Source organism: Phyllobates terribilis, unplaced genomic scaffold, assembly GCF_046119375.1.
Source record: "Phyllobates terribilis strain yellow unplaced genomic scaffold, ASM4611937v1 Scaffold_11__3_contigs__length_659146591, whole genome shotgun sequence".
In the NCBI taxonomy this organism is placed as follows: domain Eukaryota; kingdom Metazoa; phylum Chordata; class Amphibia; order Anura; family Dendrobatidae; genus Phyllobates; species Phyllobates terribilis.
Window position 1 is genome coordinate 580,611,660 of NW_027362771.1, and position 20,098 is coordinate 580,631,757.

General features: G+C 49.8%; 1 protein-coding gene across 1 annotated transcript in view; it reads right to left on the reverse strand.

Annotated features, from left to right (window-relative positions):
• Positions 1 to 6,697: 6,697 nt before the first annotated feature.
• The window catches only part of QTRT1 (queuine tRNA-ribosyltransferase catalytic subunit 1), a 49,178-nt gene continuing 35,777 nt past the window's right edge, over positions 6,698 to 20,098 (reverse strand). The window contains exons 6-10 of the mRNA XM_073650949.1: positions 13,959 to 14,097; positions 12,440 to 12,515; positions 10,101 to 10,210; positions 9,942 to 10,026; positions 6,698 to 7,238 (exon numbers count right to left, since the gene is read on the reverse strand). Coding sequence (XP_073507050.1) covers positions 7,086 to 7,238; positions 9,942 to 10,026; positions 10,101 to 10,210; positions 12,440 to 12,515; positions 13,959 to 14,097 — 563 coding nt within the window. The 3' untranslated portion in view covers positions 6,698 to 7,085. The remainder of the gene's footprint in view (positions 7,239 to 9,941; positions 10,027 to 10,100; positions 10,211 to 12,439; positions 12,516 to 13,958; positions 14,098 to 20,098) is intronic.

The window sequence follows — 20,098 nt, forward strand, 5'->3', positions numbered from 1 at the left end:
AGTATACAGAAAGATTACTGCTTGGGAGAGAGTATACAGACGAGATTACTGTATGGGAGAGAGTATACAGAAGAGATTACTGTATGGGAGAGTATACAGAAGAGATTACTGTATGGGAGAGAATACAGAAGAGATTACTGTATGGGAGAGAGTATACAGAAGAGATTACTGTATGGGAGAGAATACAGAAGAGATTACTGTATGGGAGAGTATACAGAAGAGATTACTGTATGGGAGAGAGTATACAGAAGAGATTACTGTATGGGAAAGAATACAGCAGTGATTACTGTATGGGAGAGAGTATACAGAAGAGATTACTGTATGGGAGAGAGTATACAGAAGAGATTACTGTATGGGAGAGAGTATACAGAAGATATTACTGTATGGGAGAGTATACAGAAGAGATTACTGTATGGGAGAGAATACCGAAGAGATTACTGTATGGGAGAGAGTATACAGAAGAGATTACTGTATGGGAGAGTATACAGAAGAGATTACTGTATGGGAGAGAGTATACAGAAGAGATTACTGTATGGGAGAGAGTATACAGAAGAGATTACTGTATGGGAGAGTATAAAGAAGAGATTACTGTATGGGAGAGAGTATACAGAAGAGATTACTGTATGGAAGACTATATAGTAGTGCTGTGGAGATTATATAATAGTGACTGTGAGAGATGGTATAGCAGTGACTGCTGCATGGGAGAGACTATACACGTTTCGTCTGATGAGAGACTGTACAGTGGTGTGAAAAAGTGTTTGCCCCCTTTCTGATTCCTTATTCTTTTGCTTGTTTCTTACACTTAAATGTTTCAGGTCACAAAACAAATGTAAATATTAGACAAAGATAACACAAGTAATCACAAAATGCAGTTTGTAAATGAAGGTCTTTATTATTAAGGGAAAAATAAATCCAAACCTACAGGGCCCTGTGTGAAAAAGTGATTGCCGCCTCCCCCCCTCCTTAAAACATAAATATATGGTTTACCACATCTTTGGGAAGCGGAGTTCAACTTCCCTAGCCACACACAGGCCTGATTACTGCCACATCTGTGCTCAATCAAGAAATCACTTAAATAGGACCTGCCTGACAAAGTGAAGTAAATCAAAAGATCCTCAAAATCTAGACATCATGCTGCGATCCAAAGAAATTTAGGAACAAATGAGAAACAAAATAATTGAGATCTATCGGTCTGGAAAAGGTTATAAAGTCATTTCTAAAGCTTCGGGACTCCAGCGAACCACGTTGAGAGCCATTATTCACAAATGGCGAAAACATGGAACAGTGGTGAACCTTCCCAGGAGTGGCCGGCAGACCAAAATTATCCCAAGACCGCAGCAACGACTCATCCAGGAGGGCACAAAAGACCCCACAACAACTTCCAAAGAACTTCAGGCCTCACTTGCCACAGTTAAGGTTGTTGTTCATGACTCCTCCATAAGAAAAAGACTAGGCAAAAATGTCATGCATGGCAAAGCTCCAAGACGAAAAACACTGCTGAGCAAACAGAACATAAAGGCTCATCTCAGTTTTGTCAGAAAACATTTTGATGATCGCCAAGACTTTTTGGGAGAATACTCTATGGACTAAAGAGACAAAAATTTAATTTTTTGGAAGGTGTATGTCTCATTACATCTGTCGTAGAAATAACACAGCATTTCAGAGAAGGAACATTATACCAACAGTAAAATATGGTGGTGGTAGTGTGATGATCTGGGGCTGTTTTGCTGCTTCAGGACCTGGAAGACTTGCTGTGGTAAATGGAACCATGAATTCTGCTGTCTACCAAAAAATCCTGAAGGAGAATGTCCGGCCATCTGTTTGTGATCTCAAGTTGAAGCCCACTTGGGTTATGCAGCAGGACAATGATCCAAAACACACATCTTATGAAAAACAAAATTAGGACTTTGGAGTGGCCTTGTCGAAGTCCTGACCTTAATCCGATTGAGATGCTGTGGCATGACCTTAAAAAGGCGGTTCATGCTCGGAAACCCTCCAATGTGGCTGAATTACAACAATTCTGCAATGATGAGTGGCCAGAATTCCTCCAGAGCGTTGTAAAAGACTCCTTGTCAGTTATCGTAAACACTTGATTGCAGTTGTTGCTGCTGAGGGGCGGCCCATCCAGTTATTAGGTTTAGGGGGCAATCACTTTTTCACACAGGGCCCTGTAGGTTTGGATTTCTTTTTCCCTTAATAATAAAGACCTTCATTTAAAAACTAAATTTTATGTTTACTTTTGTTATCTTTGTCTAATATTTAACTTGTCTAAGTGTGAGAAACATGCAAAAGAATAGGAAGTCAGGAAGGGGGCAAACACTTTTTCACGCCCCTGTATATAATAGTGACTGCTACATGAGAGACGGATTTTAGTTATTTTTTCCTATCTTGCGCCAGAAAAATAAAAGTTGGACTCTGATTGGCTCTGGGAAAGAACACGGAGACAGTAACTCTGTAAACGAGAGAGTGCGGCTAGAGCTACGCTGCGACAAGACAGTCACAAAAAATACCAAGGGGGGTTTTGATTGACAGGACCATGGAGAATGATAGAGGATTCATCATCTCGTCCTCCGTATCCTACCCCACCAGTAACACCACCGAGGGTCTGCAGTGAGGATCACTACGATCCATCATTCACCAGATCTCCAGCATAAATCTGTATTCTCCAGCGGTGCTCTGGCGCCCTCTAGCTACAAACTGATAGAATGCATTCTTTTCCTTCACGGTTTGATCCCAGGATCCTCTGGATGGATCAGATCCAAGGCGGCGATCCATCCATCAATCCATTCATGCATCCGGCTTTTAAGATTAGTCAGCGGGTACTCGGGAGGTGACTATCACAGTGTGCGGCGCGTTCTCAGGACCCGCGGCTATTTATAGGCCCGCTCTGATTGCCGGTGGCAGCACAAGTCAGTAATTGTCGGCCGCCGGAGATGTGTACATTAAATAAATACATTTATAAAGCACCGACGGTGCATAAACAATGTAAACCGGGCAGCGAGAGACGCTGAAAGAACAAGGCGGCGGCAGTGGAGGGGCGCGTGGGCTGCAGAAAATGGAAAATACTGCTGAAATAACTTTATATTCTGGGTATGGGAGGGGAAGGGTTAAATGAAATCCCATTTCCAATTAATAAATCAATACTTAGATTTATACTGTAGTAATCGCAGGTCGGCCCGGTGGGCTCCTGCCCTCCTCGTCCCTAAGAAGATGGAACGTTACATCCAAAATATGCAGCATTGAATCTTCGAGTCGCCGCGAAATGTAAAGCCCCAACTCCTCTGATTAGGCTTTACCGTTACTTAAAGGGGGGACTCTAAAGTTTAGAAGTTATCCCTTATCAATGGGATTGGGTGATAAAATCTTGATCGCTGGGGGTCCGACCACTGGGACCCTCAAAGATCTCGAGAATCGGGGTTCTAGAATGGAGCGGAGGTCAAGCACACGCGCATTGCACCTCCATTTGTTCTAATGGGGTCGGACCCCCAGTGACCAGGACATTACCACCCCATCCCTAGGACAACCCCTTTAATGAAAAGTCTTAACTACAATAATATGAGAATAAGAAGTTAGAAGAATCCTGAAAATATTCTGATTTTGCGCGCCGATTTCCAATAAGTGGGCCAACTTCACTGATGGGGCGTGCGCCGTTGTATGCAACGCTCTGAACGTTTCTGTCGGAATTTGCACCACTCTCGTGGAGTAAATTGTAACAAATTTGTCTGACTTGTTCAGCCATGCCTATTTCTCTTGAAGCAGCGCACTTTTCAAAAAAAAAAAAAAGTTGCCCAGGAAGGGGCATGAAAACGGCAAAAATTGCAAAAATTGTGCAAAAAAAAAAGCAAAATGTAAAAGTTTAACTTCAGAATTCTGGCAAAAAATGGTTGATGAATCCGTGCCCGTAGTGTTTTAATCCCTGCCATATGCAGTTTTCTTTTCTTCCTTTAGGCTATGTTCACACAGGGCGTTTCTGCAGCATGTTTTTTATAGCCACTTTTGGCAGTAAAAACGTTGCGTTTTAGCAGCATTTTTTTTGGGGGGGGGGTTCGGATTACATGTGTGATTCGTCTGCAGTACATGTTTAATAAAGGAAGTTTTTTACATCAAAAAAAGCAGCAAAACCTCGCTTGCTGCGTTTTTTTTTTACATAGTTTTGTTTACTTTCTCATTGTTTTCTATGGATGACAAAAAACGCTGCAAAAATTTGAACTTTTACAGTCCAGGATACAATAAAAAGTATATTTTTATGTGGTTAAACGTCCAGGATTGGAGTTGTCTCATATGATACCTACAGCTCCACTGGTGTCAGACTCTTATATGTACAGTGGATGGCGCCTAGATATTACCACGGGGGATGAAGCCCCTTTAAATCCAAATATAGGACCCCTCTTTGTGGATTTTACCAGGTGGTTCATATTGAAATTCATGTGGTTTCTCCTAAATTCTGCCCCAGACCATCAGAAATGGAGGCTCCTTTGGACCACGGTGTTTATGACAACACAGCATTTAATCTTAATTATGCCAGACGTATATTTCAGTAGGCCAGGAGACAGACTATTGTTCAAATGAGTCTTAAATTAATGTGTTTTCCTTCGGTGGTTCAAGAAACATAGACTATTGTACATATTGTCGTAACGTTGACTCTTGAATTGATGTTTGTGAATTGCTGAATGACTGTTGTTTACCCATTATATCAGCTCTTAAAGCTGATTGTGTTGCTATCTTTGGAGGACAGGGATGCAGGGTCATTGAACAATCAATGTTTGCTAATATGTTGAGTACCCATTGTATAAGTCCATGTAGCTTGTTGACCTGCAAAACAGTGAAGGCCAAACTATGCAGATTGATTAAATACTCTAACAATGAGAATTAATCACATCCTATCTTCCCTCTGACCTGTGGATGATGGCCTGAACCACAGAAGTGGGTATCCTTCTGCAAGAAGACTCTACAGAACAGCAGCCAGGCTCTATCAAGAGGGACACAGATTTGACATTCTACAGGATGCAAGCCTAAGGGACCACGGCCCTAGCTGGAAAAATACAGATCTGCTCCATTGACTATCACTGAACCCATGGAGACATTTGGGGAAGCCAGGTTGGGACCCTCCAGTCACCTGGCCCCATGGAGGCGTTTGGGGAAGCCGGTTGGGACCCTCCGGTCTTCTGGCCCCATGGAGACGTTTGGGGAAACCAGCTTGGGACCCTCCGGTCTCCTGGCCCCATGGAGGCGTTTGGGGAAACCAGGTTGGGACCCTCCGGTCCCCTTGCCCCATGGAGGCGTTTGGGGAAGCCAGGGTGGGACCCACCAGTCAACTGGCCCCAAGGGGACGTTTGGGGCAGCCAGGTTGGGACCCTCCGGTCAACTGGCCCCAGGGAGGCATTTGAGGAAGCCAGGTTGAGACCCTCCGATCACCTGGCCCCATGGAGGCGTTTGGGGAAGCCAGGTTGGGACCCTCCGGTCACCTGGCCCCATGGAGATGTTTGGGAAAGCCAGGTTGGGACCCTCCGGTCCCCTGGCTCCATGGAGGCATTTGGGGAAGCCAGGTTGGGACCCCCTGGTCCCCTGGAGGCATTTGGGGAAGCCAGGTTGGGACCCTCCGGTCTTCTGGACCCATTGAGGCATTTGGGGAAGCCAGGTTGAGACCCTCCGATCACCTGGCCCCATGGAGGCGTTTGGGGAAGCCAGGTTGGGACTCTCCGGTCACCTGGCCCCATGGAGGCATTTGGGGAAGCCAGGTTGGGACCCCCCCGGTCCCATGGAGGCGATTGGGGAAGCCAGGTTGGGACCCTTCAGCCCCGTGGCCCCATGGAAGCATTTGGGGAAGCTAGGTTGGGTACCCACCGGTCACCTGGCCCCATGAAGATGTTTGGGGAAGCCAGGTTGAGACCCTCCGATCATCTGGCCCCATGGAAGCGTTTGGGGAAGCCAGATTGGTACCCCGCCGGTCCCCAGGAGGCGTTTGGGGAAGCCAGGTTGGGACCCTCCGGTCTCGTGGACCCATTGAGGTGTTTGGGGAAGCCAGGTTGGGACCCTCCAGTCACCTGCTCATGTACCTCAATGGACTTTTAGCTTCCTAAGCTTGTCATTACCTCCTCTCTGTGGGAGCCCACCAAAAGCAGGGTGCCACTGGTGGGGGTAGCTGACCCTGGGAGCATAGAAGTAACAGCTGCTCTAATCCCGGCGAGCCAGGGAAGGGTGAGACTCTGTAATTTGCACCATCTTGGGTATTTGCTGGGACTCTACTATGTGTTTATTGTCTGCTGGTGGTTCAATAAAGTATTGACACACTGTTTTACCCTCACCCTGTGTTGTCTGAGTAGTATACTCCTCATCGGGGAAGGAGAGCGAGCGTTCAGTGGGATGAACCCTGGTCCATTCGGTCTTTCTGATAACAGCCGGGTCAGCGGACGGTGTTCCTTCTACATCCCAGTCATCTCTATAGTGTGAGAACCCCAGCAAGCAACACCTCAAATCTCAGCTTCCTGGACCCCCATCATGAATTAGGCGGGTCGTCTCCAGCCACGCTAAAGCTTTAATGAACCGCCCATAACCTACACCTGTCGCGCACCAAGTGAACCCAGGTGTCCATCATTTTGGGGGCAGGTAAGAGCAGATATCATGTGACATATTGGTGAATTCGGCACAATCTGGCGCCATTTCTGGAATATGCTAAGGTTTATATAAGAGACCTCGCTATATGCACCATCTGTTTTATTGTAAAAAAATATTTAAAAAAGTGGAGAAAGACAGAAGACAACCCTCGTCCAGCCGGGGCAGAGCGGGTACCACGACCCCCAGGAATGGACAGGTTTGAGTACAGATATAGGAGGTGGTGAGGGACCACAGTTCTGCCTCCAAGTCCTTGACGCTGTCCTCGTCCATCATGCTGGGGAGACCTCGGCGGTGTCCAACATGGAGGTTGGTACAGATCTAACTGCAGAGTAATGGAACAGGAGGAGGATTCCTGCGTCAGCAAGCAGCCACCGCCGGCAGGTCTGCTGGAGGTACGACGTCTCCCGGTCCTGTGTGAGAAGATGAAGGGTCCTGGAGCAGGAACGGACGTCCGACATGTCATCCAGAGGTCACTCTAAGGTGATGCCGACAGTCTGTAGGGCATCCACGGCCCATTGTGGGTACTTGTCCTTTGTGCCATACATGGTTCTCATGAAATCCTGCGCGAACTGCGGGAAACAACCGCTCACAATGCTACCCCGCACCGAGCGCATCAGGTTCAGCTGGAGAACGGAAGGAGAATACGGGTTATGTCCTCCCTGTGACATAGCTACTCTACCCTGTCACCCTGTGGTGGGAGGAGTAGACTCCATGTCACATAGCTCCTCCCTCCTGACTGTCACCATGTGGTGGGAGGAGCAGACTCCATGTCACACAGCTCCTCCCTCCTGACTGTCACCCTGTGGTGGGAGGAGCAGACCCCATGTCACACAGCTCCTCCCTCCTGTGTCACCCTGTGGTGGTGGGAGGAGCAGACTCCATGTCACACAGCTCCTCCCTCCTGACTGTCACCCTGTGGTGGGAGGAGGAGACTCCATGTCACACGGCTCCTTCCTCCTGACTGTCACCCTGTGGTGGGAGGAGCAGACTCCATGTCACACAGCTCCTCCCTCCTGACTGTCACCCTGTGGTGGGAGGGGCAGACTCCATGTCACACAGCTCCTCCCTCCTGACTGTGTCAACCCTGTGGTGGTGGGAGGAGCAGACTCCATGTCACACAGCTCCTCCCTCCAGACTGTCACCCTGTGGTGGGAGGAGGAGACTCCATGTCACACAGCTCCTCCCTCCTGACTGTCATCCTGTGGTGGGAGGGGCAGATTCCATGTCACATAGCTCCTCCCTCCTGTCACCCTGTGGTGGGAGGAGCAGACTCCATGTCACACAGCTCCTCCCTCCTGACTGTCACCCTGTGGTGGGAGGAGCAGGCTCCATGTCACACAGCTCCTCCCTCCTGTCACCCTGTGGTGGGAGGAGCAGACTCCATGTCACACAGCTCCTCCCTCCTGACTGTCACCATGTGGTGGGAGGGGCAGACTCCATGTCACACAGCTCCTCCCTCCTGACTGTGTCACCCTGTGGTGGTGGGAGGAGCAGACTCCATGTCACACAGCTCCTCTCCCCTGTCACCCTGTGGTGGGAGGAGCAGACTCCATGTCACACAGCTCCTCCCTCCTGACTGTCATCCTGTGGTGGGAGGAGACTCCATGTCACACAGCTCCTCCCTCCTGACTGTCACCATGTGGTGGGAGAGGCAGACTCCATGTCACATAGCTCCTCTCCCCTGTCACCCTGTGGTGGGAGGAGCAGACTCCATGTCACACAGCTCCTCCCTCCTGACTGTCACCATGTGGTGGGAGGGGCAGACTCCATGTCACATAGCTCCTCCCTCCTGACTGTGTCACCCTGTGGTGGTGGGAGGAGCAGACTCCATGTCACACAGCTCCTCCCTCCTGACTGTCACCCTGTGGTGGGAGGAGGAGACTCCATGTCTCACAGCTCCTCCCTCCTGACTGTGTCACCCTGTGGTGGTGGGAGGAGGAGACTCCATGTCACACAGCTCCTCCCTCCTGACTGTCACCCTGTGGTGGGAGGAGCAGACTCCATTTCACACAGCTCCTCCCTCCTGACTGTCACCCTGTGGTGGGAGGAGCAGACTCCATTTCACACAGCTCCTCCCTCCTGACTGTCACCCTGTGGTGGGAGGAGCAGACTCCATGTCACACAGCTTCTCCCTCCTGTCACCCTGTGGTGGGAGGGGCAGACTCCATGTCACACAGCTCCTCACTCCTGACTGTGTCACCCTGTGATGGTGAGAGGAGACTCCATGTCACACAGCTCCTCCCTCCTGACTGTCACCCTGTGGTGGGAGGAGCAGGCGCCATGTCACACAGCTCCTCCCTTCTGACTGTCACCCTGTTGTGGGAGGAGCAGACTCCATGTTGCATAGCTGCGCCCTCCTGACTGTGTCACCCTGTGGTGGGAGGGGCAGATTCCATGTCACATAGCTCCTCCCTCCTGTCACCCTGTGGTGGGAGGGGCAGACTCCATGTCACACAGCTCCTCCCTCCTGACTGTGTCACCCTGTGGTGGGAGGAGCAGACTCCATGTCACACAGCTCCTCCCTCCTGACTGTCACCCTGTGGTGGGAGGAGCAGGCTCCATGTCACACAGCTACTCCCTTCTGTCACCCTGTGGTGGGAGGAGCAGACTCCATGTCACATATATCCTCCCTCCTGTCACCCCTGTGGTGGGAGGAGCAGACTCCATGTCACATAGCTCCTCCCTCCTGTCACCCCGTGGTGGGAGGAGCAGACTCCATGTCACATAGCTCCTCCCTCCTGTCACCCCGTGGTGGGAGGAGCAGACTCCATGTCACATAGCTCCTCCCTCCTGTCACCCCATGGTGGGAGGAGCAGACTCCATGTCACATAGCTCCTCCCTCCTGTCACCCCTGTGGTGGGAGGAGCAGACTTCATGTCACATAGCTCCTCCCTCCTGTCACCCTGTGGTGGGAGGAGCAGACTCCATGTCACATAGCTCCTCCCTCCTGTCACCCCTGTGGTGGGAGGAGCAGACTCCATGTCACATAGCTCCTCCCTCCTGTCACCCTGTGGTGGGAGGAGTAGACTCCATGTCACATAGCTCCTCCCTCCTGTCACCCTGTGGTGGGAGGGGCAGACTCCATGTCACATAGCTCCTCCCTCCTGTCACCCTGTGGTGGGAGGAGCAGACTCCATGTCACACAGCTCCTCCCTCCTGTCACCCTGTGGTGGGGGGAGTAGACTCCATGTCACACAGCTCCTCCCTCCTGTCACCTCTGTGGTGGGAGGAGCAGACTCCATGTCACATAGCTCCTCCCTCCTGTCACCCTGTGGTGGGAGGGGCAGACTGTACGCAGTATATGTGTCCCCTGTATACGCACATACCTGGTACGCTATGTTGTGGACGGTGATGTGATGCATCGCTGCGGTGTCGCTTTTATACAGCGCATGGATATAAGCGCGGGAATATCTGGGGAGGAAATCATCAGTCTGAGGACACTGAGGTCACTGCGGATAGCCTGTGCGGGGTCACCCAGCACTTACCTCTGACACGTGGGGCACTTACAGGCCTCGTCTATGGGCTGGAAATCCTTAGCAAACTGTTTGTTCTTTATCTGAAGAGAGCCCCACGGGACCAGCGCCGTGCCGAACCTCTACAAGAAACAAAATAAATATATGAGGAGGTTCTGCAGCAGCTGAGGTGTATTATGAGGTTCTGCAGCAGCTGAGGTGTGTATTATGAGGTTCTGCAGCAGCTGAGGTGTGTATTATAAGATTCTGCAGCTGAGGTGTACTATGAGGTTCTGCAGCAGCTGAGGTGTACTATGATGTTCTGCAGCAGCTGTATATTATGAGGTTCTGCAGCAGCTGAGGTGTATTATGAGGTTCTGCAGCAGCTGTATATTATGAGGTTCTGCAGCAGCTGACTTGTAGTATGAGGTTCTGCAGCAGCTGAGGTGTATTATGAGGTTCTGCAGCAGCTGAGGTGTAGTATGAGGTTCTGCAGCAGCTGAGGTGTAGTATGAGGTTCTGCAGCAGCTGAGTTGTAGTATGAGGTTCTGCAGCAGCTGAGGTGTATTATGAGGTTCTGCAGCAGCTGAGGTGTATCATGAGGTTCTGCAGCAGTTGAGGTGTATCGCGAGGTTCTGCAGCAGCTGAGGTGTATCGCGAGGTTCTGCAGCAGCTGAGGTGTATCGCGAGGTTCTGCAGCAGCTGAGGTGTACTGTGAGGTTCTGCAGCAGCTGAGGTGTATTGTGAGGTTCTGCAGCAGATGAGGTGTATTGTGAGGTTCTGCAGTAGCTGAGGTGTATTATGAGGTTCTGCAGCAGCTGAGGTGTAGTATGAGGTTCTGCAGCAGCTGAGGTGTATCATGAGGTTCTGCAGCAGCTGAGGTGTATTATGAGGTTCTGCAGCAGCTGAGGTGTATTATGAGGTTCTGCAGCAGCTGAGGTGTAGTATGAGGTTCTGCAGCTGCTGAGGTGTAGTATGAGGTTCTGCAGCTGCTGAGGTGTAGTATGAGGTTCTGCAGCTGCTGAGGTGTAGTATGAGGTTCTGCAGCTGCTGAGGTGTAGTATGAGTTTCTGCAGCTGCTGAGGTGTAGTATGAGGTTCTGCAGCTGCTGAGGTGTAGTATGAGGTTCTGCAGCTGCTGAGGTGTAGTATGAGGTTCTGCAGCTGCTGAGGTGTAGTATGAGGTTCTGCAGCTGCTGAGGTGTAGTATGAGGTTCTGCAGCAGCTGAGGACTATGATAAGGTTCTGCAGCAGCTGAGGTATATTATGAGGTTCTGCAGCAGCAGAGAGGTGTATGAGGAGGTTCTGCAGCAGCTGAGGTGGTCGATCATGTACACTTCTGCTCCATTCATTAATGGGGGCGCAGCGCTCAGTAATTCCCGGCACTCTTCAGAGCCCCTCTTCTCAGGATTGGGGGGTCCCAGCAATCGGACCTCTAGTGATTGGGAATGAATGGGGGATAACTTCCACACTTGAGAATACCCCTTTTATTAAAGATGGACGCCCCCTTTAATGTTACCCTGAGATTACAAGCGCTTTACTGACACCCGGGAGGACGGGGCCTGATTGTCTTCTAAGGATTAGTAGAATTACTGAGGAGCTGCAGAAGATCGGGGATCTGCGGAGCGTAACTGTAATAACGAGCGATAACACCGGGGACGGGAGATAATGAGCCAGGAGACCAAACATGGCCGATCCCAACAGGCCTCGGCTTTTCCAGAACAAAAACTTTTCAGAACTTTTCTTACTTTCTTTATAGTTTCCTCGGGAGACTTGTTCTCTATACAGTGTAAATGACGGTCTCATATGAAGGCTCAGGGGCTTCACAGGGGGACCCTGATATCAGCCATGGAGGGGGAGAAAATCTTCTTCAGGTCCACAGCTGCAGCGTCCCCCCCTCCCCGTAAGGGGCCAGATGGGCCCACAAAATGGTTTAGCCGAAGGTCTAATAGGTATGGGGGCCTTAAAGGGGTTGTCCTGGCTTTGGGTACAAGTCTGCAGTCTATGTGACTGCAGATTTGTGAATCCTCACAGTGTGCGCACTGCATCCTGTCAGGATTCTCCGCCATTGGGAGCATGACCACAAGTATATGATTTGCATACATGCAGTCACATGCCGACTAGAAGTGCGCAGCCATCTTCAATGCAAGTGCTAGACACGTCTAGTCAGAATGTGGCGAGAGTATGCAAATCAGTATCTGCCGCTGGTACCGCAGAATCCTAACAGCTGGCACTGTGCAGACTGCAGTCTTGTACCCCAAGCCTGGACAACCCCTTACACAGCAGGGGAACTTTTGCTCTGGGTATCAACCGGTTCCAGAAAAGGTTAAGGGGTTCAAGGTCGTCATCATATATCAGGGAGAAGATACTTACGGCCGTCCTGGTGGGGAACACGCAGTCAAACATGTCGCACCCGAGAGCGACACAAACTACAAGATCGGTGGCGTATCTGGAGGAGAGAGCAGAGAGGATGAAACCGTTCTTGGAAACTTTTTCATCTACTAATACATCGTGGATCAGAGGGATCAGTAGGGATCTGGGAGATGAGACTCCACTGAGTCAGAGGGATCGGTAGAGATCTGGGAGATGAGATTACACTGAGTCAGAGGGATCGGAAGGGATCTGGGAGATGAGACACCTCCGAGTCTGAGGGATCAGTAAGGATCTGAGTGATGAGACTCCACCAAGCAGAGGGATCAGTAGGGATCTGGGGGATGAGACTCCACGAAGCAGAGGGATCAGTAGGGATCTGGGGGATGAGACTCCACCAAGCAGAGGGATCAGTAAGGATCTGCGGGATGAGACTCCACCAAGCAGAGGGATCAGTAAGGATCTGCGGGATGAGACTCCACCAAGCAGAGGGATCAGTAGGGATCTCGGGGATGAGACTCCACCAAGCAGAGGGATCAATAGGGATCTGGGGGATGAGACTCCACCAAGCAGAGGGATCAGTAAGGATCTGGGGGATGAGACTCCACCAAGCAGAGGGATCAATAGGGATCTGGGGGATGAGACTCCACCAAGCAGAGGGATCAGTAGGGATCTGGGGGATGAGACTCCACCAAGCAGAGGGATCAATAGGGATCTGGGGGATGAGACTCCACCAAGCAGAGGGATCAATAGGGATCTGGGGGATGAGACTCCACCAAGCAGAGGGATCAGTAAGGATCTGGGTGATGAGACTCCACCAAGCAGAGGGATCAGTAAGGATCTGGGGGATGAGACTCCACCAAGCAGAGGGATCAGTAAGGATCTGGGGGATGAGACTCCACAGAGTCAGAGAAAGACAGAGAAAAGCTCTGAAGATCAGTGATTGCAGTAATTCAGAGGTCGATGGTGTCTCAATATCAAGGATGATGTCAAGAAAGACAGATGTGTGGTGTAATCAGCGCACAGAACTACAGCCCCAGTAGTAATGTATCAGGAGGATGAGAGTTGTAGGAAAAAGGGTGCTGTAAAAAAAAAACAAAAAAAAAACGAAGACAGGACATAATGGAGACCACCGTACTTAGAAGATCCCTGAAAAAACTTAACCACGGCCCCAAATCTCAGCCACAGGTCACTGTACCTGGTGCTGCAGTACCAGACACAGCCACAGCTGTGTGTGTGGCGCTGTGCAGACACTTTCTTGCCCTGATCGCCAGGAGTCGGACTTCAGCTGATCACACACTGATGGAAGTCAAAGGAATAAAAGTTTTGATCGATGGCTGTTTAGGTGCACAGACTTCCCACGATCACTAGAACGAAGGGGCAGAAGTGCTCAGCTGAGCGATATGCCCCCCTTCCAATCAGTGGGGGTCTCGGCACCCATATATGAAAACTTCTCACTTGTACCCTTTACGGTCGTACAAAATTCCTTTAAGAAAGCACAATATTTCCACAAGGGCCTCACCCGACTCCCATAAGGTAGCGAGGTTTGTCCCGGGGTAAGTAGTCAGTGCTGAGAGTCACCATCCGCCAAAACTGGTCCTTCTCCTCCCCTCCACTCAGGCCGCCAATGGCAAATCCGGGAACATCTCGTTTGGTCATCTCTAAAAAGAGATCAAAGCACTTTTATTTATAGATAAGAATAATTAAGTTACAAAGTTAAAAACTGTGAGAAGGGAAGGAAGACGTTCACGAGTCGTGTGGTCTAAGAAACTGACAAAAGATACGATTCTGGCAGCCACCACTAGAGGGAGCTCTGGGGATGACAATTTTCATATAAATTAGTGTATACCCGCGCCCTCCACCCGGCAGGGACGCCGACATACTCACCACCACGGCCTCTCAGTGCCATCTCTCTGTCTTGCTCCTGAGCCCACACACAGTGCGCGGGTCTCCCAGCGGTGAGCTTACGGACTAAGCACTCCCCGCCTCTTAAAGGAGTAGTGCGCGCACTTTGAATCTGCTCCCAACCAATAGCTGGGAGGCATCTAGTATTTTAGCCATGCTCTGCTGTAGGGAGGTGTCAGTACATCGCCCTCGTTAGTGTTATAATGAGTTTGTCCCTGTTAGTTGTCAGGTCCCTGAACCTATTCTGTTAGAGCCTGAACCCGTTGCTGAAATCGCTCTGGCGGTACCTGAACTGCAGATCACTCCAGCGGTACCTGAACCGGAGATCACTCCAGCAGTACCTGAACCGGAGATCACTCCAGCGGTACCTGAACTTGACATCGCTCCGGCGGTACCTGAACCTGACATCGCTCCGGCGGTACCTAAACCTGACATCGCTCCGGCGGTACCTAAACCTGACATCGCTCTGGCAGTACCTAAACCTGACATCGCTCCGGCGGTACCTAAACCTGACATCGCTCCGGCGGTACCTGAACCTGACATCGCTCCGGCGGTACCTGAACCTGACATCGCTCCGGCGGTACCTAAACCTGACATCGCTACGGTTGTACCTAAACCTGATATCGCTCCGGCTGTACCTGAACCGGAGATCACTCCAGGGGTACCTAAACCTGACATCGCTCCGGCGGTACCTAAACCTGACATCGCTCTGGCGGTACCTAAACCTGACATTGCTCTGGTTGTACCTAAACCTGATATCGCTCCGGCTGTACCTGAACCTGACATCGCTCCAGCGGTACCTAAACCTGACATCGCTCTGGTTGTACCTAAACCTGATATCGCTCCGGCTGTACCTGAACCTGACATCGCTCCGGCGGTACCTAAACCTGACATCGCTCCGGCGGTACCTAAACCTGACATCGCTCCGGCGGTACCTGAACCTGACATCGCTCCGGCGGTACCTAAACCTGACATCGCTCTGGCGGTACCTGAACCTGACATCGCTCCGGCGGTACCTAAACCTGACATCGCTCTGGTTGTACCTAAACCTGACATCGCTCTGGTGGTACCTGAACCTGACATCGCTCCGGCGGTACCTAAACCTGACATCGCTCCGGCGGTACCTAAACCTGACATCGCTCCAGCGGTACCTAAACCTGACATCGCTCTGGCGGTACCTAAACCTGACATCGCTCCGGCGGTACCTAAACCTGATATCGCTCAGGCTGTACCTGAACCTGAGATCGCTCCGGCAGTACCTAAACCTAACATCGCTCCGGCGGTACCTGAACCTGAGACCGCTCCGGCGGTACCTAAACCTGACATCGCTCCGGCGGTACCTAAACCTGACATCGCTCAGGCTGTACCTGAACCTGAGATCGCTCCGGCGGTACCTAAACCTGACATCGCTCCGGCGGTACCTGAGCCTGAGATCGCTCCGGCGGTACCTGAGCCTGAGATCGCTCCGGCGGTACCTAAACCTGACATCACTCCGGCGGTACCTAAACCTGACATCGCTCCGGCGGTACCTGAACTTGACATCGCTCCGGCTGTACCTAAACCTGACATCGCTCCGGTTGTACCTAAACCTGACATCGCTCCTGCGGTACCTAAACCTGACATCGCTCCGGCGGTACCTAAACCTGACATCGCTCCGGCTGTACCTAAACTTGACATCGCTCCGGTTGTACCTAAACCTGACATCGCTCCGGCGGTACCTGAACCTGAGATCGCTCCGGCAGTACCTAAACCTGACATCGCTCCGTCGGTACCGGAACCTGAGACCGCTCCGGAGGGCTAAAGTGGGATTACTGATGTCCCACCTAGCAGGAGAGGCCCCAGCGTAGCTCAACCCCTTGTGGGAGAGAGGGGACCCTGTGACCTAGGATCTGCAGGCCTTCCTGGTTGCCTTCTGAAAGGTCTTTGATGAGCCGGGTTGTGCGTCTTCAGCTGCATCTTCTCTTCTCAGGCTGAATCAGGGAGGTCTGAATGTAGACCAGAATGCCATCCGGTTCCGCACCGTCTTTCGAACTTGGCTGGAATGACGAGGCTCTGGTAGCTCCTTCTGGGAGGGAATGTCCGGAAGGATTAAGAACAAACTGGCTTGTTGAGACATCCCTGCTACCCAGATTACCCGATTTCCCTGGCAACCCGGATCAACCTCAGGTTTCAAGAACGATGATGAATGAGAGGAAACCGTCACGTCTGGCTCCTTCCAGAGACCGCTCATTCTCCTGCCTTCTGAGACAACTGTCTTCTCTGAACCTATGCATGTCGACGGTGTGGACCAGGCTGAGCAGCAGCAGCCAGAACACTGGTGTGCCAATGGACTGTGCTACTACTGTGTTAGCACGTAACATCTCATCCGTTCTTGTCCTGAAAAGTCGGATAAACTCCAAAGCCTAGGGTCTGCGGCAAAAGCTAACCTGGGCGAGAGTAATTCCTCTCCACTGTTGACTCTGAATGTAGTAGTATCCGGTGGAGGTATCTGGATCGTTGAGATGGCCTACCCTGACTCCGGTTTGGAGCTAAATTTCTTGCTTGCTTGAAGAGATAGTTAAAGGGGGAACATTGTAACACTAATGCCAGCATCCCTGCATATCCCCTCTCCCTCCTCCCTGCAGGGACGCTGACATACTGACCGCCACGGTCGCTCGGTGACGTCTCTCTGGCTTGACGCAGTTTCCTGCTCCCTGGGTCTGCACACAGAATGCGGATCTCCCAGAGGAGCGCTTAAGGCATGAGCGCTGCCCGTCTCTTAAAAGGGGTATTCAAGTCAAGTGTTCCAGGATCTGCACTGTCTGAACCAGCACCAGCGTCCATCCTTCCTTGGACTCCGAGTCCGTGTCTTTGATCCTGACCCTTGGGGTAAGCTGCCACAGTACCGGGGACTGCCCTTGGAGTGATACCTGGCGGCCACCTGCAGCTCAAGCCTAACCTCACCATCAGGAGCCCAAGTGAAAACCAGGTAGCCGCTTAGCTAGGTAAGCCCGGACCGTGGCGCAGTGGGCCCACCATCCACGTGTGTGACACATGATCTCCCCCTTGTGGTGGCTGAGGGAACAATCTAGAGTCTGTGCTGGGTATTTGGAGCTCGGGATGAGAACAAGGGAGCCCAAAAACTAAAAGGAAAATAATCATAACTGGATCGACACTTATTTAGAGAAAACCAGAGAAAAAAACTGTTCTCCTGTGGATAATCGCTTTAGGAAACTGTGGCAAACACTAATTAAAATGGTTACGCTCCATGAATACACACGGCCGGCACCAACTAAATCAGAAAGCAGATGTACGTCTAATTAAAGTCTCAAGATGAGATTCACTTCAGCAGACATTGGAGACAGGCGCCGAATGTATAAGGACCTCATAAATTACTGCATAAAAAATAGGAACGGACACTCTGAGCATTCAACAATTACCACAAACACTAATGCATGTATGTCACTACTGTGAGAGAAAATCCACATTAACTAACATACTGCACACTACCCCAGAGCTGCACTCAATATTCTGCTGGTGCAGTCACTGTGTGCATACATTACATTACTGATCCTGAGTTACATCCTGTATTATACTCCAGAGCTGCACTCACTATTCTGCTGGTGCAGTCACTGTGTGCATACATTACATTACTGATCCTGAGTTACATCCTGTATTATACTCCAGAGCTGCACTCACTATTCTGCTGGTGCAGTCACTGTGTACATACATTACATTACTGATCCTGAGTTACATCCTGTATTATACTCCAGAGCTGCACTCACTATTCTGCTGGTGCAGTCACTGTGTGCATACATTACATTACTGATCCTGAGTTACATCCTGTATTATACTCCAGAGCTGCACTCACTATTCTGCTGGTGCAGTCACTGTGTAAATACATTACATTACTGATCCTGTACTGATCCAGAGTTACCTCCTGTATTATACTCCAGAGCTGCACTCACTATTCTGCTGGTGCAGTCACTGTGTGCATACATTACAATACTGATCCTGTACTGATCCTGAGTTACATCCTGTATTATACCCCAGAGCTGCACTCACTATTCTGCTGGTGCAGTCACTATGTACATACATTACATTACTGATCCTGTACTGATCCTGAGTTACATCCTGTATTATACTCCAGAGCTGCACTCACTATTCTGCTGGTGCAGTCACTGTGTACATACATTACATTACTGATTCTGAGTTACATCCTGTATTATACTCCAGAGCTGCACTCACTATTCTGCTGGTGCAGTCACTGTGTACATACATTACTGATCCTGAGTTACATCCTGTATTATACTCCAGAGCTGTGCTCACTATTCTGCTGGTGCAGTCACTATGTACATACATTACATTACTTATCCTGTACTGATCCTGAGTTACATCCTGTATTATACTCCAGAGCTGCACTTACTATTCTGCTGGTGCAGTCACTGTGTACATACATTACATTACTGATCCTGTACTGATCCTGAGTTATATCCTGTATTATACTCCAAAGCTGCACTCACTATTCTGCTGGTGCAGTCACTATGTACATACATTACATTACTGATCCTGTACTGATCCTGAGTTACATCCTGTATTATACTCCAGAGCTGCACTCACTATTCTGCTGGTGCAGTCACTGTGTACATACATTACATTACTGATCCTGAGTTACACCCTGTATTATATTCCAGAGCTGCATTCACTATTCTGCTGGTGCAGTCACTGTGTACATACATTACATTACTGATCTTGAGTTACATCCTGTATTATACTCCAGAGCAGTGCTCACTATTCTGCTGGTGCAGTCACTGTGTACATACATTACTGATCTTGTTACATCCTGTGTTATACTCCAGAGCTGTGCTCACTATTCTGCTGGTGCAGTCACTGTGTACATACATTACTGATCTTGAGTTACATCCTGTATTATACTCCAGAGCTGCACTCACTATTCTGCTGGTGCAGTCACTGTGTACATACATTACATTACTTATCCTGTACTGATCCTGAGTTATATCCTGTATTATACTCCAGAGCTGCACTCACTATTCTGCTGGTGCAGTCACTATGTACATACATTACATTACTTATCCTGTACTGATCTTGAGTTACATCCCGTATTATACTCCAGAGCTGTGCTCACTATTCTGCTGGTGCAGTCACTATGTACATACATTACATTACTTATCCTGTACTGATCCTGAGTTACATCCTGTATTATACTCCAGAGCTGCACTCACTATTCTACTGGTGCAGTCACTGTGTACATACATTACATTACTGATCTTGAGTTACATCCTGTATTATACTCCAGAGCTGCACTCTCTATTCTGCTGGTGGAGTCACTGTGTACATACATTACATTACTGATCCTGAGTTACATCCTGTATTATACTCCAGAGCTGTGCTCACTATTCTGCTGGTGCAGTCACTATGTACATACATTACATTACTTATCCTGTACTGATCTTGACTTACATCCCGTATTATAATCCAGAGCTGTGCTCACTATTCTGCTGGTGCAGTCACTATGTACATACGTTACATTACTTATCCTGTACTGATCCTGAGTTACATCCTGTATTATACTCCAGAGCTGCACTCACTATTCTGCTGGTGCAGTCACTGTATACATACATTACATTACTGATCCTGAGTTACATCCTGTATTATACTCCAGAGCTGTGCTCACTATTCTGCTGGTACAGTCACTATGTACATACATTACATTACTTATCCTGTACTGATCTTGAGTTACATCCCGTATTATACTCC